Source organism: Podarcis filfolensis (genome assembly GCF_964270895.1).
Source record: "Podarcis filfolensis genome assembly, chromosome: 2".
In the NCBI taxonomy this organism is placed as follows: Eukaryota; Metazoa; Chordata; class Lepidosauria; order Squamata; family Lacertidae; genus Podarcis; species Podarcis filfolensis.
In genome coordinates, this window is record NC_139605.1 from 88,505,808 (window position 1) to 88,533,259 (window position 27,452).

Sequence of the window (27,452 nt, forward strand, 5' to 3'; positions counted from 1 at the left end):
GATGGAGGGCACAAGGAGAAGGGGGCGACAGAGGATGAGATGGTTGGATAGTGTTTTCGAGGTTACCAGCATGAGTTTGACTAAACTGCGGGAGGTAGTGGAGGACAGAGGTGCCTGGCGTGCTCTGGTCCATGGGGTCACGAAGAGTCGGACACGACTAAACGACTAAACAACAACAACAACAACATACACCTTTTGTGATCTATCATGCTTGCACAAAACAGCAGTCCAAAACTGGAAATAAGCGATGCCTCATTCCAAAGTAGGTAAGGATTTGGAGTTGTTCACATGAAAGGCTGCCTGTCGCTTCATTTCCTCCCCCTTTCCTCTCCATCTCCTGTACCCATGGGCGTACACAAATATTATTGAAAAGCATTGAAAGTGCTCAGTTATCTGAGGTTCTGCCCTCCCAGCAGAAGCCTGCCCCCCGCAATGTCCTATTTACAGTACAGGGTATTTTTACCCATGATTTCCCAAGAAAAGTTCAACAATTTTTATTTCCTATTAAAAAAAAAAAGCCCAACAACTTTTGCTGCCCCTCCCCAAACAAAAGTCCTGACTACACCCCATGGTAGCTAATCAGGAATGTATAATAGTGTCTGTCACCATGAATCAGTGCTGGAGCCTTGGTTATAATAGAGAAGTCTTCTGAATGATCAGGGCAATGAACTTTTAAACCCAAGTCACAAGTATAATGAAATCTATGCAATGGGTTGCTGTGAACAGAGTGTTCCACCACCGTGTGTTCTCCTCAGCAGGGACAGTTACTAAACTGATTTTAAAAATGGTAACCATTTCTCTCAGACAGTAATGGCGATGGGCCAAGCTACGTGCTACTCAGTCACATTATGTTTTCATGTGATTTAAAAAAACAACACCACACACCAATATGTCTGCTGTTGAAGTTGAGCATGACAGGAGATATGCTTTTCTGTTTTCCCACACTAAAACCACAAAAAGCTACTTTTGTCTCATGGCACACTGCAATCCACCTGCACACATCTTTCTCTCTGCTTTTGCAACTTCTGCCACTCAAAATGTCAAGGGGAAAACCACATGGCTGAGCATTTTGTATAGGCTGGTCCATAGGCTTTTGCTTGTAGCCTAGGCTGCTCTTTCACTAGCACAGAATACTTTGGCCTCCAAATCGATACTTCCTCTCCTCAACCACCCCCCCATACAGCTGGAAAATTTGCTCCAGAGGATTGCAGAATACCCCATAATAAATTTTGAAGGCAAGGAGAGGAAGATTAAGTCCCATTGCACGAGTATAACTCTGCAGTCGCAGCATTGGACACAACACATACAGTCCTGTTCTACCTCCTCTTTCTGGTGAAGAAGAAAAATAACAAGAAAACTTACATTTCTTTTGAAACATAACCATGGAAAATCCATTTTTAAGCCAGAGGTCTTTAAAAAAAAAAAAAATCTAATTCATTGCTATTAATTGTAGATGTTCCTCTTAGTTCCAAATCCAGTCTTTCTGAATTTACCAATATTTCTTCTTTTGCCGCATCAAGAAACCAACATTCAACTGAACTGCAAATTCAAGAATGTGCATGTTCTTACACCAGTACAGTTGCCATGTGTAACCCATGAATTTTCAAGGTTCTTGCCTATAGAAGTTCATATCACAATAGACTTTAAAACATTCCAAGAAGTCTGTTGCTTTATCCATTTAGATGTGCCTTAAGATTGACTTGTTCCATAATGGTGGGGGGAGGGACAGAACTAGTTTCTCTCTTTATATGGGAGGGTGGGAAAGATGACTGAACTGGGATTTCAAACGGGCAGGACCTATTGTTAGTATTCCCTCCCCTTTGCTAAAATATGTTTAGAATGAGAGTTCCACATTAAATATCTCACCTCTGCTATTAGACATCTATGATTTTCTGAAATAAAATATGCAATCAGTGCTTAAATATTAGTTTGTGCAGACATGATGTCCTCTTACCCCTGAAGGTTCATTTAAACTGAACTTGCTTCTGTACCACACATATCCCTTTGGGACCCCTGCTCAACTCCTCATGGCAAGCTCACTGACTCCTGAATAGCAAATGATTAATCCCCAGTTGTCCCTAATTTCAATGAAGAATAAGTGCTAGATCTGTTCATCAAGGTATCACAGTGATGGAGACCATCAGAAAAGTATGTTTTGGAACCAGAGTTATTTTTAAGGGTGACACACTTCAGAGATGCTTGTTTCTACAAAGTAAAGTTCAAGTTGAACATATAAAAATGTCACAAGTCACAGAGCATGTCTATCATCTAAGGTCTAAGGGATGGGAGAAATAACCTGAAGTTACAGATGTTTTGGGGACAGATGGGACACGGGTGGCGCTGTGGGTTAAACCACAGAGCCTAGGACTTGCCGATCAGAAGGTTGGCGGTTTGAATCCCCATGACGGGGTGAGCTCCCGTTGCTCGGTCCCTGCTCCTGCCAACCTAGCAGTTCAAAAGCACGTCAAAGTGCAAGTAGATAAATAGGTACCACTCCGGCGGGAAGGTAAACGGTATTTCCGTGCACTGCTCTGGTTCTCCAGAAGCGGCTTAGTCCTGCTTTTTTTTTTTTAAAATAATTTTTATTAACTGGCCAATCACATCAAATTAAATCACATCACATAAATTCCAAATTACAAAGCCAAATTTTTAAATTTTGTTGGGGGAACCCATACTTCAAGATCCAAAGGGGGATTCAAATCATCTTCTTATTACTGCGTTAGTGTCCAAATCAGTCCCATTCAGTCCAGACAAAGTTCCTGATTCTATCCAGTCTTATCTTGGTGTTTCCACATCATATCTTGTTCATATAATTTCTCTTTTTCTTTTACGATCTCTTCTGTTAGTCTCCTTAAGCCGATAAGCAAATATAATAATCCTGTGTGAATTTCCCGTTCTTCCAATCTAAGTCCAGATGGTTTCCATATATCTCCTTCGTAGATAACATCACTCTTTCCATCATAAATCAGGCATTTTTCGCTCTTAAATCCCACGGAGGAGTTAATCCATGATATGTAAACAGCACTATTTCTCTCTTTCTCCTCCCAGACCCAAGAGCTCCAACAATGCCTCCCAAGATGGCGACGGCATTTTTAACTGCGTCATTCCAAAACTCTTAACTTTCCAGCTTCATCTTGAAACATTGCTTTGGTTCGAAAGTTTATCTCCACACAGCCTTAAATCACAGCTTAAGTCCTTAAAGTTCTGACTTATTAGGGGAGGGGATTCTTGTTAAATCACGTAAAAAGGAATGGAAGGTTTTTCCCCCCTCCCCCCTCAGTCATTTGCAATACCGTATCTTGTCGTATCTTCTCATATTTTATTCTTGCCTTGTTATCAGAGATCTCTTCTGTCAGCAGTCTTTACTCCCCCTTTTTCCTTGAAGTATGTGCAATTTATCTCGTCCAAATTGTTTCTTTTGAAGATTCTTGCAAACTAGAGGCGCGGATCAGAGACGGCATCAAGGAGTGCCGGAATCCCACAGGAGGGCTTTGTGCCTAGTGCCCCCACCCCCACAAATTCGGGGGTGGTATAGGGCACAGCAGGCAAGGGCCGTCCCCCCCATAATCCTGGGGGGGTTAAGGAGGCTAATTACCCCCATCATAGCCTCCAAATTACCTCGTGTGGGTCGGAGAGATGTTATTGTCAGCCATCTTCCGATGCGCCACCTAGTGGCCCCCCCGCGGCTTAGTCCTGCTGGCCACATGACCCGGAAGCTCTACGCCAGCTCCCTCGGCCAATAAAGCAAGATGAGCGCCGCAACCCCAGAGTCGGTCACAACTGGACCTAATGGTCAGGGGTCCCTTTACCTTTACCTTTACAGATGTTTTTAGACATCCCATCACTTCCCTCTAAATTACATTAAACTGAAATCCTGCTGTAAGCAACTGCTCTGTTGTGCCTGCTTGAAGAAGCTATCTATTTACGTAAACACCTTCATACATAACATAGCACCTTACTGGTCTTAGCTTCCATGATTTCTGAGACTAAAAAATAAACAACATGTTTTTGGAACTGGTGGGATTCAGGGAAATAGGGTCTTGTATCTGAAAAGACAATTTCCTTTTAATAAACGAACACACTCAAAGTGGGGTTTAGAAACCAAGGTCCCCCACAACCAGAGGTGCATGCTATTTTCCATTCTGAATGTTAGGGAAGGGTTTCATTCAAATGTCCTACCATAAAGCACACTTTAGGTCTGGGATGGGAAATATGGTACCATCCAGATGTTGTTACCGGGCTAGGGCTGATGAGTCCAACACCTGGAGGGCCACAGGTTCTCCATTCCTGCTTTTAATTCTGGATGGGGAATATCCCAGTGCTATTGTACTCATACCACAGAGAGCCCAGATATAACTGCAGAAGAAGTAACAGAAAGCATCGTGACAGACTCCATTAATCCTGCTCAGAGGCATTATAAGTTTATGAAGCAATCGTTTTTCCATTTTCTCTTCCTGTTATTGTTCTTCTCTTCTTGGCAGGGTCCAAAGAGAACAACTGACTGCCATCTTCACCCTCTTAAAGGAAAAAACAGAAACATTTGGGGAGATGTCTGAAACTGACATCAAAGAACAGCTTAAGCTTTATGACATGTAGACTGCAAGTCGCCAAGCCTCACCACCGTTGGTTTTTAATTCTTTAGCACACTGGAGCCTGCAGAACTTTCAGCAAAAATATGTAGAACAAGATAATGTTTGCATTTTGGCCTATTTAAAATATTCAGTACTAGCTTTTATTCTGATTTTGGGAATCGATTTTTCCTAGAAGAAAAATGTCCTCTGGTTTTTTGTTTGAATATACCAACTGCTATCCAAATCAACGCTCCATACATTAATGTTACACTTGCATTGAGGGAAGATACCCTTAGTGCTGCATGAAGATTCAATGTTTCCGAACCCAGCTGAAACAATATAATTGTTTGAAATGATCTGTTTTGAAATAATGTAACCAATTAGGTAGAGTAATAAATGGTTGTTAGAAACATATTGTTGCTGGCAGCAAAGTAAATAATGTCAGCTACTTTCTCAACATATTATCTCCCATTTATTTTAAAATAAATTGATTTCTTAATTGGCATTGCATTTACCAGATTTCACACACTTGTTGACAAAACTTTCTCATGGATGCTGTGGAAGACTAAAACCCTATTTTTTTTTAAAAAAGCTGATGATAAACATTAACTTAAAACTTTCACAAATAAAGATCTATGCTCATTCATGTTTAATATGGGATTAATGCCTTTACCTTTACCTTTTACCTTACTGCTAAAAGCACATTGGGAAATTTTATGAAAAGTTTGTTTTCATGTTATGTTTTCTTAAATAAATGTATTCTTGATATCTTAAATAAATGCATTCTTGTTTAACATACAAAAGGGGGGGACACTGAGTGTGCATGTGCTGTTGGTTAGAAGGACCATCTGGGCTTTGCATTTGTTCTTCTGCTATTCAATATAAGGCCAGCAGAAAGGAAGTGGGGCGGGGGAGATTGCCCCAAGATCTCAGGCTAGGATTAAAATAACACTTTATTCCAGTTTTCAATTAAAATTTCACATGCTGTCCCCTGGTAGGAATAAGCCATACAGCCTTTGAACTAAATACTCCACGACACATATAAGAACTCTCAGAATATAGTTATGTATTGACCCTGTATTCTCCAGTGAGACTGAGACTTTTATTTATTTTAAATGTCCACATTGCAATTCTCCGCCCTCCAGTCCAGTATAGCTGTTCAGAAGGAGCAGCATCACAAGCTATCAACAAATTAATAAAATAAAAAAATAAAAAAATCTGAGCCCCTGGAACATAAAATGTGTAATAATACCCGCTTAGAATTTAAGGCAGAGATAAAATTAACACATAACATGGAAATGAATCCATAGCTTGTTAAGCAGTGGGAGAGAAATGCATCTTATCCAAAAGGACTTGGTGGGTGTAAGAACACATGGTGGGATATCTTCATTAAATAATAGACAATTCATGTATTATAACAGTGTGATCTTACTGAGAGTTGCTCACTGAGAGCTTCATTGATTTCATAAGACTTCCTCCTTATCAAGTGAGCATAAGATTGCCACCTGTAGTTTGGTGAACAGCATAGGCAAAATGTTTTCTCCTCAGTATTCTATGCCATTTTGTTCCAACTCACTTTCATCAATAGAAAAGAAATCCTTTCGAAGACAAGTGTTTCAGTGCTGGCTACTTGCACCATTAGGCAGCATTGTCCCCATTCCCCACAAAACAACTTTTGCTTATAATTTGCCAGCCTCAAGTCAACTTGAACATTTAAGACAAGCCAGGAAGGTGCTACCATTGCAGCGTCCATGAATTACGGTAACTGGATTGCACTCCAGCCACAAAAGCTGAGGCTGCTGAACAGACTCTTGGCCCCAGGGTCTTGTTTAATAACTGTCACAGCTATTAACTTTTTGTATCCTGTATTTTTTAGATCCCATTATGATTTATGTGGAAATCGTTCCATTTGATTGGGCACTTTCTGATGAGTTTTATTTATCGCTGATGACCACTTTTGTCATGTTTGCAATTATGTAAATCTTCTCATGAAAGGACGCGGGTGGCCCTGTGGGTTAAACCACAGAGCCTAGGACTTGCCGATCAGAAGGTCGGTGGTTCGAATCCCCGCGATGGGGTGAGCTCCCGTTGCTCGGTCCCTGCTCCTGCCAACCTAGCAGTTCGAAAGCACGTCAAAGTGTAAGTAGACAAATAGGTACCGCTCTGGCGGGAAGGTAAACGGCGTTTCTGTGCGCTGCTCTGGTTCGCCAGAAGCAGCTGTCATGCTGGCCACATGACCCAGAAGCTGTACGCCAGCTCCCTCGGCCAATAAAGCGAGATGAGCGCCGCAACCCCAGAGTTGGTCATGACTGGACCTAATGGTCAGGGGTCCCTTTACCTTTAAATCTTCTCATGCTGCTAAGCAGCACAATCCTAACCATGTCTACTAGTGTACTCAGATGTAAGTTCTATTGAATTCAGGGAAGTAGGGTTAGGGTTAAGCACACGTGGGCAGCCCACTGTGTTTACGGCGCAGTAACTATTTTTAAATGTGCACCTACACATATAAGTCAGCACAGGCACGTATTTGTTGCATATAAAAGCACATGCAGATTTTAGGTATATCTTGGCCATTTGTTCCTCCCTCCACACTGCGCATGCGTGATCTGCCGTCCTGCGCAGCTCTCACCTCCGCCAGGCGGAGAGTGGAGCGAGGGCTAAACTGAACCATGAACTGAGGCCTCCAGGCGACTCTCCACACATTGCGAGTCTAGGATACAGTAGCGAGCCGCGCCGCGCCAAGTGCGCACGCGCGCTTCCCTCCTCGGCCCGGAAGAAGGGTCATTGGCTACGGCGGCTGCGTGGGTCCTTTTCCCGCTCGATGTTAAATGGGAGGCTGCTCCCTGCTCGTGGTCACACGCCGCTGTCGTCGGTTGTCCGGCGCTCGCGGTGACGGAGAGGGGGGGGGGGGACGACGACGAGCGTTTCCAGGGCAACGGCCCGTTGCCGCTTCGCTCCTCTCCGGCGAGGAAGCGCCCGGGGGCTAGCGGAGTTCGCGGGAGGGGGTCGCCTCAGAAACCCCCGCGCCTCTCTCGGGAGCTGAGACCCGGGGAGGGTGGCGAGGGGGTAGAGAAGGGCGCCTGGGCTGGACCCCTCCGCTCTCGCGCTTTTTCCGGCTGCAGAGTAACCGCCGCCTCGGCCTTCCACCTCGAAGGGCCCTACATTTCGCCTCCCGCCTTAAAAGGTCGCTCACTTGTGCTGCTAGGTGCGGCTCCCGCCGCTGCCGCCACCTCAGTGCTGGACGTGAAGCACCTCAGTGCTGAGCCTGCAAAGCACCTGCCCCAAGAGACAGGCAGCGCCCTATATTTATAGGTTATTTTGGGGCCTGGGGTTTCGCTTATACCTGCAATAAAATTTGGTCCTTTAGAGCAACCTATAGCTTCCCTGCCATCTCCCCGTTGTTTCTGCCATGGAGCCAGTCAAGAGGCCCAGTGACGACAGCCTCGTCGTCCCCGGGACGCCAGAAAACAAGCTTCCCAGGGGACCCAACCCTAAGGACAGTCCCCCGAACCCGTCCCTCATGAAAGCCTTGGAGGCGGTTTTAATCGCTGGCCGGCGTGGCTTGCTTGGCCCGGAAGCCCTGGCGGCAGCGGGAGGCACCCCGGAATTGAATCCGGGAGGCAGCAACGGAGTGGCCCCTCCGGCAGTAGACCCTCCGGGAGGCCTGAATCCTATTCCCCGCTTGGCAGGAGGGGGGAAGAAGAAGAAGGCTGTCAATGAGATACGTACGTCTGTGATAACTGCCGTGCAACAGGTGACGGGTAAGTCAAACAAGGCGCCCTCCAATATGGTGGGGCTGCAACCTCAAGCCAGATGCTCCGAAACACAAACCTGCAGGGATTGCCATTTCCATGCCACTGTATCTTGTCCCACACTTGTTTGGAAAAAATGGCAGCAAGTGAATGAGGATGGAAAAGCTTCCAAACCACAGCTGCCTAGTGTGGCATGACTGTGGTAATTGTGCCAACTATATATCTAGCTGCAACTCACTGAGAGCAAGGGTAGATTTTTCTTTATTTAGCAGGAAACGGAAAGTTTTGTCTCTGTGTCCCATGGCCTTTGACAAGGCCAGAAAGGATAGAATTAATTGTGGAATATTAGAAAATGCAGAAAACACATGTTGTGGTATAAATTGATTGTGCACCCCACACCATAAACTTCTGAATTAATAATGCAGATTTTTAGTGACTGCGTTAAAGTGGGCAAGTGGAACAATTAAGGCAATGGAATACCCATTATGAAACCAGAAAGTAGTAAATAAAGAGTTGAAAAAGAATATGGGCACAAATGCAATGGTATATAAAATCCTGAAATATTTAGAAAAAGCAATTGCTGAATCAGTATAGGTATCATACTATATGTGATAAGCTTTAACGTTATTGTGTCATACAGCAAGTCAGACAATGCATGATCAGCAGGTCCTTATACTTCTGAACGATAGATGTAAGTACTGTAGAAGAAGACGATCTTTATTGTCTTGTGCTTCTGGCCTCTCTTTGTCTAGCATTTGGTTCTGCCTATAGCTGATCCAAAGATACTGTATTAAAAAAGCAATCATATGTTTGCCTTACACTGAGACCAACAATATGTTGCTGCTTTACCAGAAAAAAGGCTGCCATATCCAGTGCATACTCAGACTGGGAGTGGGGAAACACACTACTTGGAAAATACACAAAAAGGGAAACAGTGCCACTGTCCATCAATCTGGTGCTATGCGGAACATGCTGCGTATAATGCAGACATGAAGGGAGCCAGTAAGCCAAGCTGGGGGCATTTTGGCCATGCCATTGTGCCCCTAACATGTACGAAGTGCTGACAACTGGGCAGCAGTCACATTCAAGGGGCCCTTCTGGTGCTGTCTGCTAAAATGGTAGCAAACATACTTACGTGATTACTGGCTCGAAGGCAAAACATTTTACCCCTCTAGCAAACCCCAATGGAAGAAAAGCATAGAATCAAGTGGTAGCAACAAACAAGAGAATGCAATAGTACTGTCTCCAAGCAAGCGTGAACAAACTCAGGAGGTTGCTGGCTCAAATCCATACCAGCCATTGTTCCTTGATCAAGTACACTTGTGGAAATACTTGAGTGAATGCATACATGTTTCCAGGAGTAGTGGTCCAAATACTATCAAGTGAAAAATACATTGTAGCTCACATAAAATATTGCCTGGGAACAACTGGGACAATATGCTCTCAAGGTCGCACTGATCGCTGGGAAGGATCCAGCAGTGCACCAGGAGCAGGATTCATACAGCATCAAAATCCAGGTATGCATCACCAGAGACTTCTCCAGGACTGAGGGTAAGCATGTAGCAGAGGCAGGTGCCCTTGGATATCAAGTTGCTGGACCAAAGAAAGTGGGGAGATTGCCTACCTGCCTGGGGACATATCGACAGCAAGAAGATAGTAGTCCTTTCACCCTGAAACCATCTCTGCTAGGGACAGGGAGCACCCTGCAGACATGCCCACCATGTTGCTGGATAAGTCTTGCAAAAACGGCAGCCTAAAGTTTTGTACTGCTGAGCAGTGCTCAATAACACTGTGGGCATGCCTTAAAGATGGGAACAGTCACTGTGACCAGCATAAGAGAGGCTCATCACTCAGCCACCTTTCCTAGTTGACCATTAATAAATTCAGCTGGAAATTAAAAGTTTTTCAACTACAGAAATTTTGAATGCTGCATTTGGGTGCCCAGAATTTCTGTGGCACCAAAGAATCTCATTGGCTTTAAGAAATTTCTGAAGTATATATTTTTATTTTGGATCTCCATACATGGTTCATGTGCTTTGCTATAGCTTATCCAGCAAAAAACTAGACAGCCTGCTGCAGACGTATGTTTCCAGAAATGTTCTGTGTGCATGCATAGGTGCTATGCACATAATTCCTTCCCTCAGCTACCCCAGGTCAAATAATCAATGATAGCACTAGGAGCAGAGAGCTAGATTTGGTCTCCCTTATTAATGCCGTAATTGGTGAAGGTGTGACTGTGGCAACATTAGACTGGAAGCAGTGACTTTTAGTTATCAAATCCACTTTACTTTTACGACCAATATATGTCTCATCTCCTTTGCTTAAACACCTGGATCTATTTGTACATCATGCACATTTCTGAGTTCCACTTAGTTACTGGTAGGGCACTCTGCTCTGGATTGCACGGGCTGTGGGAAGCTTGGGGGGGTGTGACCAGCTTCATAGTAGAGTATTATACTTGTTCAGCTTCCAGCGGTATGATTCTGTGTTCTTGACACAAAACAAGGTTCAGATAATTTTTTCTACCCTAGTTTTTCAAGTTATGTGTGACTTTGTTAAGATGTAGTTTTGTTTTGTTTTGTGGGTTTTTAAAACCTTGTTTGTTGCCATATATTGTTTATATTTATCTTAAGTATTAATCCATCTAATAAAAAGAAACCAGCTAATTACAGTCAGATGCTCTTTTTGGAAGTGTTCCTTTTCCTCTCTGGTGCTTTTGTTCAAAACTTCTATGGAACTGAGTTACAGGTGGTAGATATAATTCACATTCCACAGATGTCAAAGTGTAATGATTGCGACTTGTGCCCCTTATTTTTCTCTGTGTGCGGATTTTGAAGCTAACGGAGCCAAAAAGAATCTACTGCGTTATGTCACTGCAGTTTTGATACTTTAAAAAAACTCTCAAGCCAGGTTCTTAGCACCACCTGCCATTCAAATGGCCATCTCCATGCTCTTGCCTATTTTCACCACTCACTGAATTTTGCTGTCTTCCTACTCTTACTGCTGTGGTTGATTATATCCTCCTCCTTCATTCTAAATGACACTAGTCTCATCACAGAGGTAAGTAGGCTAATCTTGCTGGTTCCCCTCTTACCTAATAAAACTCTTTGTATTAATCGTACGAAAAAATGCGCATATCACCTGCAGTTGTCAATACCTGCAGTATTTGTTTGCTGATGGAGGAGAGGCAGGTTTGAGTGCAGGGTTTGACTCTTAAAAAAAATAAAGAGAGAGGTGCATCTTTTCTGTTTGCCTGAATTTTGGTTCATACAGATATGTTTGTGAAAACAGCAGTGGCGAGATCTGTTAAAACTGCACAGAGTTCACTGAACTGGGCAAACAGAATACTGTACAGATGCACTCTCTTTCTCCTTTCTCTGCCATTTATATATGTAAAATGTAGTTTAACAACACAAAATTAAGCATGTTAACTCCAAAGTCATTTCCATATGCCCAGTGGCCATTACTCCTTACCATGTATGCTAAGGATCGCAGCATAGGATTACCATGTTTTGGCCATGCTAAAATTCTGGGGTGGCAAGAAAATGAGGCATGCCAAATTGCCTCTACTTGCTGGTTTCTGCTGTGGCCTTTCCTCGTGGGGGAAATTGCCCCAGAATGCTTATTCCTGTGAAAGCAGCTTAATGGCCTTTCTTGGTCAGAAAAAACACTTTATTGCACCTTCTTCAATTCAGGTCAGATTTAGCTGTATTTGCTACAGCTAGGTACACTATAGCCTCAGGTTGATAAGTGGGTGAGTGCAGATGTCAGGATCACTCAGCTCCTGTTGTCTTCCCTGCCTGCGTATCATCTGGGCTGCTGCTCATAGTGGAAGGATTAGTGTTGCTGAGACTGGTTCTGCAGCCAGCTCTTTTCATGGCCCGTGGCAGTGATAGTCCTGTCACCTGTTCCTGAAAACCAGTGCTTACAGCTGAAGGAGGGGGATATCCTTTTTTGTGTGCTTCCTCGTGTGCTGAGCTCAGCTGCACTGTTCACCCTACCCCATCCTTGATCCTCTTAGTGGGTTTTCCTCAGTCAGTTGTCTTAACAGGCTTCTGCGAATGTTTTAATTCTGCTGCATATTAGTGGACTTCTGTCTTCTCAAAAGTGCAGCTAGCTTGGTCTCTTGATTTTGGTCTGGAGAGAATGCTGATCAATTTTTCTAGCATATTAACATGTTTATAGATTTTAAATTTCAGTCTTTAACCTTTTAGTACTAGCGCTTTCAGGATGGAGGAACAGTAAGCTAGTGCAGGGGTCAATCTGAAGCAGTTGAACTAATGTGGCATTTTACTTTTAGGTGCTGGAAGACAGCAACTTCCCCCAAAGGAAATCTGGATATGTGGCAATTCTGTGATCTTGGCATCAAAGAAGAGAGCTAAAAGTCTACCACATGGATTGCAGTTGGGCATCTCTGTTTCAAGGGCATATGTGTATTGGCATGGGATACAGGCAATGAAGTGGGAACAGCTCATGCCTCTTCTGCATGAAATTTATCATCTCCGTTCTGCTCCATCCCTTATAATAATTCATATTGGAGAAGATGATCTACTTCCCAATGATAACTTGTCTCTCATTATATCCATGAAAAATGACTTGGGCATTCTTAAAAGAGCATTCCCAAATGCTACCATAGTTTGGTCTTCACTGTTGCCAAGACGTGCTTGCAAGATGGACCAAAATCCTGAACAGATGGCGAAAGCTCAAAAGCATGTTAACAAGAAAATGGTAGGCTTTTGTAATGAAATTGGTGTACACTTTCTGTCGCATAACTTGATTACGTCTGATAAAGCAAACCTGTTCTTGCCTGATGTCAATGACCTATCTGATGCAGGAGCTGATTTATTCTTGGCAGACCTGAAGAAAGTCCTGCGGTTCTATCAGGTTTTGGGATAGTTGGGAAGATGCTAGTAATATGTGTTGGTTTTGTCAGAAAGAATGGGTTTGTTACTGCTTGATCATCATATAGTGTCTTACAAATTGCACACTTGGATGAATACGAGTGGATATGGGCTTCCTGTTCCTAGGTAGCTTTGAACTGCATTTTACATATATAGATGACACGGGTTGATAGATATGTTCCTCTGACTAATCTCTGCAACGATAGGACTGTCTAATAACAGATGAAAGAAACTGTTCCCTTTTAACATGAAGATTTTCAATGTATACACTCATTGTTAATGAAACTGTACATTTTGATTTCTTTGAGGGAAACTTGTAAGATGGTATAATGAAAAATGCTGTGGACCAGGTATCTGCTTACTGCTCTGTCTTCAAGGCATTATTCAGAGAGGCACATGTATGTAACTAGTCATTATAAAGGACCCAAGCAAAAACAGGTGAAACAGTTTTTCAGATGTTAACAAATTGTATGTGCAAGTGTATTGGGTAGACAGGGGAAATGAGACCACACAAAGTATGCATATACATGTTTTTCAGCATTGGATATTTGCATTTGCATTGATTCTCTCTTGCAGTCAACAAATTGCTTACTTCAGCTGGTCATTGAATGGTATGTGCTATTCCAGAGTAAGCCATTTGAGGGTTGTGAGTCATTTGAGGGCTGAGTTTCTGCCGCAGACTAGTTCCATTGTCTAGAAGAGGTCATTTGGAGCAATAATTGGCTGTTATTCCCAACCATCATTCCCTAGTGTGGTGGCACTTAGGAAGTATTCATTGTCTATTGCCATTTGTACCAGTTTATATCTCTCCCCCCCCCCCCCAATCTTACTATTTGTAATTCTGATATACGTTTTCCCACTTTGACTACCTTAAGGACATGGAATTACATCTGGTGGGAAAGACTTGCTTAATACAAGTATAGGGAAACTCCATATTACCTCTTCAGTATCCATAATTAATTATAATTACAGTCAACCCTATTGGACCATGAGAGAAAATCCAGACAGCCCCAGCATCATAATACTGTTATTAGGACCTCAGAGTAGTGAACTAACCTTCTTGTTTCACTCTTTATCGGGATGAATATGGAATGCACACGCAAAAAGGAAGAGGACAGGGAGAGAAGAGGAAAAGGTGTTGCTAGTAAGAGCGCAGTGGAAGTCACATGTGCTATATGTGATTGCCTTAGCACAGCGATTCAGGAAAACGTTTGCCAAATGATTAGGTCTGTTTATGCCATGTGCAAATGATTTGAACAAAGAATCAGTGACCACGCTCACTTTGGAAATTGCAAAGCCAGCACTTGAACCTGTCTCTGATTTGGTTTTGAATCACTACTCAGGTATTTTCAAAGGGGGGATGGCCATTGATTCTTTGTCCCAATGCTCTCTGGTGCAACCTTAACCATCTGTACTTGGCATAAACTAACCTAATCAATCTGCAAGGGGCTTCTCCGTAAATGGTGATAGGGCTTCTACCATGCCCTCTACCAGCAACAGATCTGTTCTCTCCATGACACCTTGTTTTGTTTAACAACCTGTCTGACAAAGAGCATTGTGAAATTTGAAAAACTAGCCACTTATTTTGTGACATCTAGTTAAAACTCCTAATTAAGTATTGTAAAGTGGCTGCCGTTTCCATAATTAATAGAAATTGCTATTACAATTTTCTGTGCTTTTTTTGTCAGAATGATGATAAATGATTTGCCCAGGGTGGCGGCGGTTATGTTCTCTCCCCCCCCCTCACTATTTTGTATTGAATTCACAAGCTATCATTTAGTATAGGGAGGTCAGGATAATGTTGTAAACTGTATTATGACCAAAGAACGTATTCATCAGTTTGTTGGGGTTTCGTCTAAGCTTGAGGATGAGCTTATCTATGCAGGTCAGATATAGGTGCAGAAGTAAGAAGTTCCATATGTGGTTTTTAATAAAAACTTAAGAAACCGTATTGTGCAAATAATCAAATGGAATTAGCAGCAGAGGCCAATACTCTTCCGGATAATTCTTTGGCAGTCATGGAATCATCCAAGACAGAAGGAGAAATGGGTTTATGTTTGGCTACCTGAATTTTTATTATCTATTTTTGCAACATGAATCTCAGTGTAAATATTGCAATAGAACCATAACTTTGACTTTGTGTAGTAGTGCCTTGCAGTGCTTTTTTTATCTCAGAATAGTTACTGTTAACTGATGCAACAGAGTTAGAGGTAAGTTGCTAGAAAAACTGCTCCATCTGGAATGAAGATGGAGGCAAATGTTTCCTATGGCTCATGCTGTTCGATATAGCCACATCACTGTAGGAACTTAAGTGGATATGGACATCTGTGAATAAAAGGTGAGCAAAAACAGGGAAAAATGGAGACGCCTGCAAAACCAAGGAACTGCTATTTTTGTGAATTTTTTATATATACACTTGAGTTACACACTTAGTCTGTATCTTGTTTTGCTTCGAGTAGGATGAGGCTTTGCCTAAACTATCTACAGAATTGGATCTTTGCAAAATGTGATAGTATATGCCAGAAGCAAAGGTCACAGGAGCAAGCAAAGGGATCTCTAAACCAAGATGTCTAGAGAGAATTGCAACTTGTGAAGACATTTGAAGAATCAAAATTGTACTGTGATGGAAATGCAAACATGTCTTGACTGTATATTACTTCGTAACATATAAATGTAAAAAATTGTATGCAGGCAAAGGTTGTGTCCTGTAGACCTGCTACTGTTGTGTTTCTTCATGTTATGTTAAAGCAGATGCCTTGCTTTGGAACTAAATCTGTTTTTGTACATTATATTGAGTTGCTACCCACAACACTGTTGCTTAATTTTCTTAAGATTCTCAGCCTGTTTCTGTCATACATCACCACAGTGTTTAAATTGCACGATAATGAAAATAACAGAGAGTCTGGTGGCACCTACCAAGGATGGGGTGTTTATGCTTTTGTCAATGCAGCCTTATTAATTGTTACAATACTTATTTTGCTTTTATGTTATTATCACTGTCCTTTTGAATTTCTCTTGAACTAACCCCTGTCAACCCCCCCCCCATGTATGTACACATCCACGCCAATTGGGGATTGCACTTCAGCAGGGGTGGGGAACCAGTGGGCTGCAACTCCCATCAGCCCCAACCAATATGCCCTGTGATCGGGCAAAATGGGAATTGCAGATCAGCAGCAGATTCCCCACTCTTGCACATCATGTATCTGCTTAAGTGGATTCTGGTCCATGAAAGCTGATCCTATAATGAATTTGTTAGTCCTTGTGCTGCCACAAGACTCTTTATTGGTTTTGGTGCGCCAGCCTAACACAGCTGTCCCTCTGGGAATTGTAACAAAATAAACAATTCTTCATTAAAGGGCAGCTGCAAACTGATTTTGGAAACAGTTCCTTTATCAACAGGCAATGATGACATTACTTTATACTATGAGGATTCTTCTCTAGAAGGAAGGGTTTTATCTAAATCATGAACAGGGAACCTTTGGCCCTTCCAGAGGTTGCTGAACTACAGCTCCCTTCAGCCCTAGTAAGCATGTCCAATGGACAGGGGTAATGGGAGTTGTAGATAAATAACATCTGGAGGACGAAAGGTTCTCCACACCTGATCTAAATCATCTTTTTGTGGACATGCTGCTGTCAGCCTTGAGGCCCTATACATGTATTGCTCACATATGGGGCAATATTGGGGAGTAGGGCTGTGCTTTCTGTCCTGCCCCTAATATTAGATGTACTTCCTTCAGCAACTATACCCAGTTGTCTTTAGAGCAAGAATTCTCAAAAGGAAATCCACTGATGTCATCAAAAGGCATACCATGTGCAAGTAGTTTGGGGGACTGTAACGATGAGAACAGTGGCACATCTTGTCTATTCTGAATCTTGCATACCATTTCAATTGTAATATCCTGAATGTGTTTCAGGGTGGAATTCTTACTCAATGTTGATAGACATGACAAAGATGTTGGTATCAGTATTCCTGGAATAACACACAGGGAACTTTGTATAATAGAGTAAAGTGACTGAATTCTTTAGACAGATGTGAAATTAATTTTCAGGTTCAGTTATTACTTTCATCGTGGACACAGGCATTCATGTCTCAAGTTAATTCTTCCCGGTTAGGAGTCTTTAATTTATGAAGATAATGTTTTGGCCAGTTATCTGACAAATGCATTTTTCCCCTGGAAATAAAGCATCTTTCTTTATTGCACCTAGAAAAACCAAAATGTGTTTCACTGTTGATGTTTATAAAAGATAATACTTTTTCTTAGTCATGTTTAGCACAAACATGTACATAGGGTTCAAGTTAAACTAAGGAAATATTCACTTAGTGCCACATACTATACTACACTACAACACTACAATTTTTGACTTGATTTATTAAGTCAGGGACGCGGGTGGTGCTGTGGTCTAAACCACAGAGCCTAGAGCTTGCCGATCAGAAGGCCAGCTGTTCAATCCCCCGCGACAGGGTGAGCTCCCGTTGTTCGGTCCCAGCTCCTGCCCACCTAGCAGTTCGAAAGCACGTCAAAGTGCAAGTAGATAAATAGGTACCACTCTGGCGGGAAGGTAAACAGCGTTTCTGTGTGCTGCTCTGGTTCGCCAGAAGCGGCTTAGTCATGCTGGCCACATGACCCGGAAGCTGTCTGCGGACAAACGCTGGCTCCCTCGGCCTATAGAGCGAGATGAGCGTACAACCCCAGAGTCGTCTGCGACTGGACCTAATGGTCAGGGGTACCTTTACCTTTACCTATTAAGTCAGCACAGGGGATTCACACTTTGATTTGTTACATATTCCAGTTGTTAAACCTTGGAGAGAGAGGGAAAGCAAAGGGACAAATGAGTAATTTATAATAATAATAATAATAATAATAATAATAATAATAATAATAATAATAATAATATAATAAAAAATTTATACCCCGCCCTCCCCAGCCGAAGCTGGGCTCAGGGTGGCTAACAACAATCAAAATAATCCAACATTCTAAAAACCTTTCATTATAAAAATTAATTAAAATCAAATTGATGGCAACCATTAAGCAAAATTCTGTGCAGATTGCCAGAGGAGGGGGTCAGGCTGCGCCCTGACCAAAGGCCTGGTGGAACAGCTCTGTCTTACAGGCCCTGCGGAAAGATGTCAAGTCCCGCAGGGCCCTAGTCTCTTGTGACAGAGCGTTCCACCAGATTGGAGCTGCGGCCGAGAAAGCCCTGGCTCTAGTTGAGGCCAGCCTAACCTCTCTGTGGCCTGGGATCTTCAGGATGTTTTTATTTGCAGACCGTAAGTTCTTCTGTGGGACATACCAGGAGAGGCGGTCCCGTAGGTACGAGGGTCCTAGGCCGTATAGGGCTTTAAAGGTTAAAACCAGCACCTTAAACCTGATCCTGTACTCTACCGGGAGCCAGTGCAGCTGGTATAGTACCGGATGAATGTGATCTCGCAGCGAAGACCCCATAAGGAGTCTTGCCGCGGCATTCTGCACCCGCTGGAGTTTCTGGGTCAGTCTCAAGGGCAGCCCCACGTAGAGCGAGTTACAATAATCCAGTCTGGAGGTGACCGTCGCATGGATCACAGTGGCTAGGTCAGGGCGAGAGAGATAAGGAGCCAACTGCTTAGCTTGGCGGAGATGAAAAAATGCCACCTTTGGGGGGGGCACTAGGTGGCGCATCGGAAGATGGCTGACAATAACATCTCTCCGACCCACACGAGGTAATTTGGAGGCTATGATGGGGGTAATTAGCCTCCTTGACCCCCCAGGATTGTGGGGGGGACGGCCCTTGCCTGCTGTGCCCTATACCACCCCCGAATTTGTGGGGGTGGGGGCACTAGGCACAAAGCCCTCCTGTGGGATTGCGGCACTCCTGGACGCCGTCCCTGATTCGCGCTGCTAGTTGCAAGCATCTTCAAAAGAAACAATTTGGACGAGATAAATTGCACATGCTTCAAGGAAAAAGGGGAGTAAAGACTGCTGACAGAAGAGATCTCTGATAACAAGACAAGAATAAAATATGATAAGATACGTCAAGATACGGTATGACTGGAGGGGGGAGAGGGGAAAAAACCTGCCTTCCTTTTTATTATGTGATTTAACAAGAATCCCCTCCCCAAATGAGTCAGGAACTAAGGACTTAAGCTGTGGATTTAAGGCTGTGTGGAGATAAACTTTCAAACCAAAGCAATGTTTCAAGATGAAGCTGGAAAGCTAAGAGTTTTGGAATGATGCAGTTAAAAATGCCGTCACCATTTTGGGAGGCATTGTTGGAGCTCTTGGGTCTGGGAGGAGAAAGAGAGAAATAGAGTTGTTTACATCCGTCTCGGTGGGACTTAAGAGCGACAAATGCCAAATTTATGATGGAAAGAGCGATGTTATCTACGAAGGAGATATATGGAAACCATCTGGACTTAGTGGAGGAACGGGAAATCCACACAGGATTATTATTTTGCTTATCGGCTTAAGGAGACTAACAGAAGAGATCGTAAAGGAAAAATAGAAATTATATGAACAAGATATGATGTGGAAACACCAAGATAAGACTGAATAGAATTATGAATTTTGTTTGGACTGATTGGGACTGATTTGGACATTAACGCAGTAATAAGAAGATGATCTGAATCCCCCTTTGGATCTTGAATTATGGGTTCCCCCAACAAAAATTTAAAAATTTGGCTTTGTAATTTGGAATTTATGTGATGTGATTTAATTTGATGTGATTGGCCAGTTAATAAAAAATATTTTAAAAAGAAAAAAAAGAAAAAATGCCACCTTTGTTATAGCTGTAATCTGCGCCTCCATAGAGAGGGAGGTATCAAAGATTACACCCAAACTCTTTAACGGACGATGCTGGCACTAATTGCACCCCCGCAAGAGATGGGAGTTGCCCCCTCAATCCCATATCGCCCCGTCCCAGCCAGAGGACCTCTGTCTTCGAAGGATTTAACTTCAACCGGCTCCCACGTAACCATCCAGCCACAGCTTCCAGACATCTGGTCAGTGTGTCTGGGGCCGAGTCAGGATGGCCATCCATCAACAGATAGAGTTGGGTGTCATCGGCATACTGATGGCAACCCAGCCCAAAACTCCGGACAAGCTCGGCAAGGGGGCGCATAAAGATGTTAAAAAGCATCGGGGAGAGAATCGCACTCTGAGGTACTCCACACACCAAGGAGTGGCGCGATGACAATTCCCCCCCAAGCGCCACCCTCTGTCCCTGACCAGAGAGAAACGAGCGCAGCCATTGATGGACTGTGCCCTGGATCCCCACGTCGGCAAGGCGGTGCTCCAGGAGTTCGCAATCGACCATGTCGAAGGCTGCTGACAGGTCTAGAAGAATCAGCAGCCCCGCCCCGCCTCGATCCAGCTGCCTGCGGAGATCATCTGTTAGGGCGACCAGAGCCGCCTCGGTCCCATGACCAGCGCAGAAGCCGGACTGGAATGGATCGAGAGCCGATGTTTCATCCAGAAACCTACCAAGCTGTTCAGCAACCGCTCTCTCAATCACCTTACCCAGGAATGGAAGATTCGAAACCGGGCGGTAATTGGATAGATCTAAGGGATCTAATGATGTTTTCTTTAAGAGCGGGCGCACCACTGCCTCCTTCAGTTCCCCTGGGAATATCCCAGTGCCAAGGGACAAATTGATGATATCACCCAGGGGGGCCCGCACCTCGTCTGGGCACGCTCTAATCAGCCAAGACGGGCACGGGTCAAGAGGACAGGTGGTGGGCTTTCCAGCTCGGAGGAGTCTGTCCACATCGGCTGGGGATATCCAGTCAAAGTGGTCCAATACTGGACCCGAGGACAGTCGAGGGGCCTCCAGTTCCTTTATTGTATCCAAATTGGCAGGGAGGTCATGGCGGAGCAACAGGACCTTCTCCGCAAAAAAGCTCGCGAATGCCTCACAGCTGTGTGTCAAATTGTTATTTAAATTTGGCTGTCCTTCAAGGGGCGTTAAAGACCTAATTATACTAAATAATTGCGCCGGGCGAGAGCTAGCGGAGGCAATGGAGGCCGAGAAGTAGGACTTCTTAGCAGCCTTCACTGCCATCTCGTAGGTTTTCATAAAAACCCTATAAGATGTTCTTGAGGCTCCGTCATGGGCACCCCGCCATACTCGCTCTAGCCGTCTGAGGTCCCGCTTCATTTTCCGAAGCTCCTCGGTAAACCAGGGAGCCCGGTTTCTGCGGGGTCGCAGAGGGCGCCTAGGTGCGATCTCATTGATGGCTGCTAGGAGCTGGATATTCCAGCCCTCAACAAGCTCAGTCAATGAGTCGCCAGGGGGAGCAAGGTCCCGCAAGGCCTGACGGAATCTATCAGGGTCCATCAGCCTCTGCGGGCGAGCCCAAATTGGCTCGCCACCTAAGCAGGGTGGGGGTGGAAAATCCATCCTGGCTTTCAGAGCGTAGTGATCAGACCATGGCACCTTCATCGAAGGAGACATGATCACATCTATACCGACGCCAAAGATCAAATCCAGCGTGTGGCCTGCTTGATGTGTGGGGCCCGAAACAAACTGGGAGAGCCCTAGTGTTGCCATGGAAGACACCAGGTCCAGAGCCTGTGAGGAGGGAGTGGCATCAGCATGGATGTTGAATTCCCCCAATACCAATAGGTTAGGGAACTCCAAGGCCCAGCCGGCCACCGCCTCCAGCAGGCCTGACAGGGTGGCTGCTGGTGCGCTAGGTGGCCGGTACACCAGCCAGACAGCCAAGCTCACCTCGGAGCCCCACACTAGGCCAACACATTCAATGCCGGGGATCAATGGCGATGGTAGAGCCCTGAAAGAACAATCTTCCCGGATTAATAATGCCACCCCTCCCCCCCGGCCCACAGTCTGCGACTGGTGGAGGATGGAGAAACCCGGGGGCGCCATCTCTCGTAAGGTAACAGTTTCCCCTTCGCGCACCCAGGTCTCCGTCACACAAGCCAGGTCAACCCCCTGCGAGGTGAAGAAATCTCTCAGGGTAGCGGTTTTGTTGCCTATAGACCTGGCATTGCACAACACCAGTGACGGAGGTGAGTAATCCTTGCTCACCCTACCCTTGTCCCTCGGGATGGGGCGCAGATTGGAAGGGGTACGAGCATATCCGTATCTCGATCCCCCTCGCCTATGACATCTGTATTTAAATCATGGAGAACATGAGCATCACTCATGTTATCTGTAACTTATTTACATGCTGGTTTTAGGTTTATTACTATGGTAATTTCATTTCTGTAAGAGCAGAATTGTTTTTATACAGTATTACAGTATATTATGAGATACTCCCAGTGATAACTTTGTATTCCACTAGATGGTGCTATGACTAAACCAACGTTTTAAAGTTTGTAGTTTTCTCATTTTGCCAGTTGTTGATAATGTAGAAGTTCCAGTTTGTAGGACTCCCATGAAGCAGTTCAGGAATATTTTCACTATATCCCAGTTACTGCATATGTGAGTTCTACATAGTATTTGGCAGTCTTTCCTATTTAGCAAATGGTAGTGACAGCTCACCTTTTTGAGCCATCTGGATGTACCACATTTTTCGCTCTATAAGATGCACCAGACCACAAGACGCACCTAGTTTTTGGAGGAGGAAAACAAGAAAAAAAATATTCTGAATCTCAGAAGCCAGAACAGCAAGAGGGATCGCAATGAAAGCAGCAATCCCTCTTGCTGTTCTGGCTTCTGTGATAGCTGCGCAGCCTGCATTCGCTCCATAAGACACACACACATTTCCCCTTACTTTTTAGGAGGGGAAAAGTGAGTCTTATAGAGCAAAAAATACAGTACTTCTTTTTCGCTTGGTTCTTGGTTCTGCTGATAGTTTGGAGCTCACTGTAATATCACTGGATGTACTATATTGACTACTTGTCAGGAATAAGTAGTATGGAGGATTTTTTATTTTTTTTAAAGCAGAGATTAGAATAAGTAACATTGGATTATTCTTTAACAGAATCTGGAAACTCACTTTATAGATTCCATAGCAGAACCTTTTATAAATTTTGTTAATCTCAAATTATAGTTCTCAAACATGCAGTTTTATGAACTTTTGTGATCTCCCTGGTGCCCTTAGTACTGTCTTGATTCCCAAACAAACGTTTATTTTGAATTGATAGGTAGTGCCCTGTTTGTCACACAGATGACCTTCCCCTCCAGCTATTTTTAAAGGTTTTCCACTACTGTCCATGACACCATGGATGCACTTTGAGTGGCTGTGGCCTATTACAAAAAGAATGTGGATATTCTCATGCCTCTGACTGGCCATTCCACAATGTTGGAGAACAATATGCCCTTCATCCAGTTCCCTGAGACAGGCTGCTTCCATCTCAGGCACCTGGCTATGGGTTGCTTTCTTGCCCAGCAGAAGGCAGTGGGAGCAAGGGGTCAGGGAAATAAGCACCCTGCGGCCAAGTGCTGCCCTCTCCATTCAGTTTCCTGAGCCTCCTGCTGCTTCCACTGCCTCTACCATATAATACTGCTGGGAAAGAAAGTCAAGTGGGATGGAACAGTCCATTGCCTAGCTCTCAGGAAAGAGAAAAAATCCACAAAAGTTAACATGAAGTCCATAATAAGGGACAAAAATAGGCCGGTCACCATAGCCTAATGTTATCCTATTAACTCTGATACTGTCATTTGTTTTTGTAATTTTGGGCAATGCTGCCTCTTGCTGTTCCATTCCTTTGCTTTTGACTGGTTAAATCTCTGCTCACAAATGCACCATTTTATATCTTTTCCACTGGTATTGTTGTCAACAGTTCTATCTCTCAGTAAATACTGTTCATGTCACTAAAGCTGAAGCCCTATGTACACTTACTTGGAAATAAGCCCCACTGAACTCAGTGGGACTTCCTTCTAAATAAAGATGTGTAAGACCAGACTGGAACATTGTCTTGGTCTCAACCTGGAATCCCTCAGGCTACAAAGCCCTATATTATAACTTACTGGGTAATCTGCATCCTACCGTGATAGCTTGCTAAGTAGAGAAGTTATTAGTCTTGTTTGAAAAATGCTTCTAATAACAATTGGTCTCTGCAGTCAAAGAACATGGAAGGTTTCCTTAAGCCATTTTGCTTTACTTGCCACTGTACTAGAACATCTGCTCCAAAACTCTCTCTTGCTTTTCCTGTCTTGAATCGGGGATGGTCCCTGCTCAATTATTTGGGTCCAGCGTGATGGCAAACTGGCAAGCTCATTAGAAAAGCTGGAGCGAACTCTGCCTCTTCATTAGCTGTAGCACATGCCTTGGAGCAGAGCTTGGATTATAACAGTAATTGCAATTGCTTGGCGTTCATAATTATAAGCTTCTGGGAACTTTAACAAAACATTAACAATACAGTTGTTGCTGCAAATGGCCGGGTGCCCTGAGCAGTTTAACAAAAAAGAAACTGGGAATGGAGCGAATAAATGAAACTCATTATGCATGACACACACTGCTATACAATCAGCAGCAGGGAACTGACACATCATCACTGAAAGTAAGAATTATATAACTTTTGCTTTTAATGGCAGTTGTCATCACCACCTGCCGTTTTCTACCTTTTAATTCCTCCAGCATCACAACTGAAAAGTGTTGCCCCAAGAATGGTTGTGCTGACCAGGGTGATAGTCTTAATATGTGGACAGTAAAGCTACTTCTCAGTGGGCATTCACTAATACAGACAGATAATCTCACATCTCCTGCTATCCAGTAGTGTGAGGATAAACCTCAATAAATAAATAAAACCTTTATTTCTTGAGATCCACTTGCTGCTGGCCTCTTTCTCCTTCAAGGTAGGATGACTGTTGGTTATTGTTCTTGTTTTCGTTTGTTACTTCTATGTTCTCCACACATTTCTCTCTGCTGGGAAGGAAGGACTGAAGGAAAATGCACCCCATCTATTCGTACTCCCAGTATTTTGCTAATTCTGTTTGTATGCATTTATAGCCCAACCCTTCACTATGTCCCAGGGTGAGATACATGCAACTCAGTACAAGTAGACATGATGGGACCATAAATTCAACCAAATTAATGAGCAGAAATAGTAACGCCAGTCCAATGGGAGGGGTATTTTGATCTCATCTTCTCTCTTCAAAGAGCTGTGCAAAAAGGTACATCTTGAACTAATGCTGAAATGTTTACAACTGTAAGGCCAGATATACCTCAATTTGGGGGGGTCACCACAGAAAAGGTCCTGTTCATGCACGACCAACCTGTGAACATCACAGGGAGACACAACTGTCAGCAGGGCCTCCCCTGCAGATCTCAACACATGGGCAGGCCTATAAAGGAGGAGGATCCTCCAGGTATTTAGTGGCCAAGTTGTATGGGGCCCCAAATACCTGAAGCACCTGGAATTGTGCTTATACAAACACAGGCAACCAGTGCAGGTCTTAAGAACGGGTGCAACACGTGCCTAGCCTGTGGTACCCACCAGCACCTTAGCTGCTTCTGCATTCTGGAAGGGCCATCAGTTGGCAAACCAGCTGGCATCCGTAGCCACTGAAGCCATCTGGGCATTTTGATTTTAATGTGCCATCATCTTCCCCCGCCTTAATTGGGTATAGCTGTAGGCCATTTCCCTGCAACTTACAGTGTTTCTGGTCCAGCGGTGAATAAAATATGGGTCCAACTTGAATAAAATATGGGGGGGGGGGCTGAAGTAACCCCTGCCCCACATAATCACAAGTTGAAGTGCATGCACACCTTTTGAATGGCAATTCCCTATCAACTGGGGGAGGGCAGCCCCTCAAATATTTTATTGGGGGGACCGAAGGGACTTCAGCCCCTAGGAGTTGGCTCCTATTTTCTGGTCACTGTTTCAAAAATCAGCTAATACGGGTGCTGTGGCCTGCTTCCTTTTGCCCTTCACTGGAAGGGCTCACTTAACAAGAACCATATTGTCAGGAAAGCTTTGTTCAATGTTTGGACAAGATATAAGGATTTATTGGAAAATAAAACACCAAGGTGGCTGTCACCAATGGAAGCAAAAGCTCAGAAAAAGCTCAATATGGAGGCCAAATGGCCGAAATATTGGGAAATCTTGGAACAAGAGGGAGATAGACTAAAATTGCAGAGTTTTGAGAAACTAAAAAACAAAGTGCGAGATTGGCTTCATTACTATCAGATAATGGAGGCATATAATTTGGACAAGAAAATTGGCTTCCAGGTGGAAAAATCAAAATTAGAAACAGAACTGTTTGAACCCAAAACTAAGATTTTCTCAATGATTTATAACTTGCTGTTGAAATGGAACCCTCAGGATGAAACGGTGAAATCTGCTATGATTAAATGGGCACAAGATGTTGGACACAACATTATGTTTGCGGACTGGGAACAGTTGTGGACCACCGGTATGAAATTTACGGCATGTAATGCCATAAGAGAGAATATTATGAAAATGATATATAGGTGGTACATGACCCCAGTCAAGCTTGCAAAAATATATCACCTGCCCGATAATAAATGTTGGAAATGTAAAGAAGCTGAAGGTACATTCTTTCACCTTTGGTGGACGTGCCCAAGGATTAAGGCTTTCTGGGAAATGATTTATAATGAAATGAAAAAGGTATTTAAATATACCTTCCTGAAGAAACCAGAGGCCTTTCTTCTGGGCATTGTCGGCCAATTGGTGCCAAAGAAGGACAGAACTTTTTTTATGTACGCTACAACAGCAGCAAGAATACTTATTGCAAAGTATTGGAAGACACAAGATTTACCCACTTTGGAAGAATGGCAGATGAAGATGATGGACTATATGGGACTGGCAAAAATGACTGGCAGAATCCGGGACCAGGGAGAAGAGGCGGTGGAAGAAGATTGGAAGAAATTTAAAGACTATTTACAGAAATATTGCAAAATTAATGAATGTTAGAATGATGTTGGATAGAAATTGAGTGGTTTCCAGCTGTAATGCTTTAAGAATATGGAAGAAGGGTTAATTAGGTAAAAAAAATAAATAACTAAAATGGTGTTGGATTGGAAATAAGTGGTATTGGCAACAAAGTTAATAAGAATATGCAAAAATGGATTGACAATGTATGAAAATACTGAGTTATAAAATGTTAAGTTATAGAGATAAGATAAATGAAAGAGGGTAAGGATTTGCTGATTTGATTATTTAAATGGGAATACAAGAAGGGGAGGTGTGAGGAAGTCAAAGAAACAAGCAAACGAGTTTTATGTTATGAAAAACAATTGTTCTTAATTTTTCTTGTTGTTTCTGTATGTTTTATTTATCTTTTTATTTTTTATTTTTTCTCTTTTGTTATTATGTGTTTTTGTA

General features: G+C 43.5%; 2 protein-coding genes across 3 annotated transcripts in view; both read left to right on the forward strand.

The window, feature by feature from the left end:
- JMJD6 (jumonji domain containing 6, arginine demethylase and lysine hydroxylase) overlaps positions 1-5,350 on the forward strand; it is a 90,554-nt gene extending 85,204 nt beyond the window's left edge. For both annotated transcript variants that reach the window (XR_014544294.1, XM_083597916.1), the window contains one exon: positions 4,482-5,350. Coding sequence is in view for 1 of the 2 variants with exons in the window: in XM_083597916.1 (XP_083454042.1) it covers positions 4,482-4,596 (115 nt within the window). In the remaining variant the exon portion in view is untranslated. The remainder of the gene's footprint in view (positions 1-4,481) is intronic.
- Positions 5,351-6,924: 1,574 nt separating this feature from the next.
- LOC310755328 (uncharacterized protein) lies at positions 6,925-17,441 on the forward strand. The gene is made up of 2 exons (XM_083597954.1): positions 6,925-8,332; positions 12,624-17,441. Exons 1-2 carry the CDS (start codon positions 7,981-7,983, stop codon positions 13,217-13,219), a joined length of 948 nt encoding a protein of 315 aa, XP_083454080.1. The 5' UTR covers positions 6,925-7,980; the 3' UTR covers positions 13,220-17,441.
- The last annotated feature ends 10,011 nt before the right edge of the window (positions 17,442-27,452 follow it).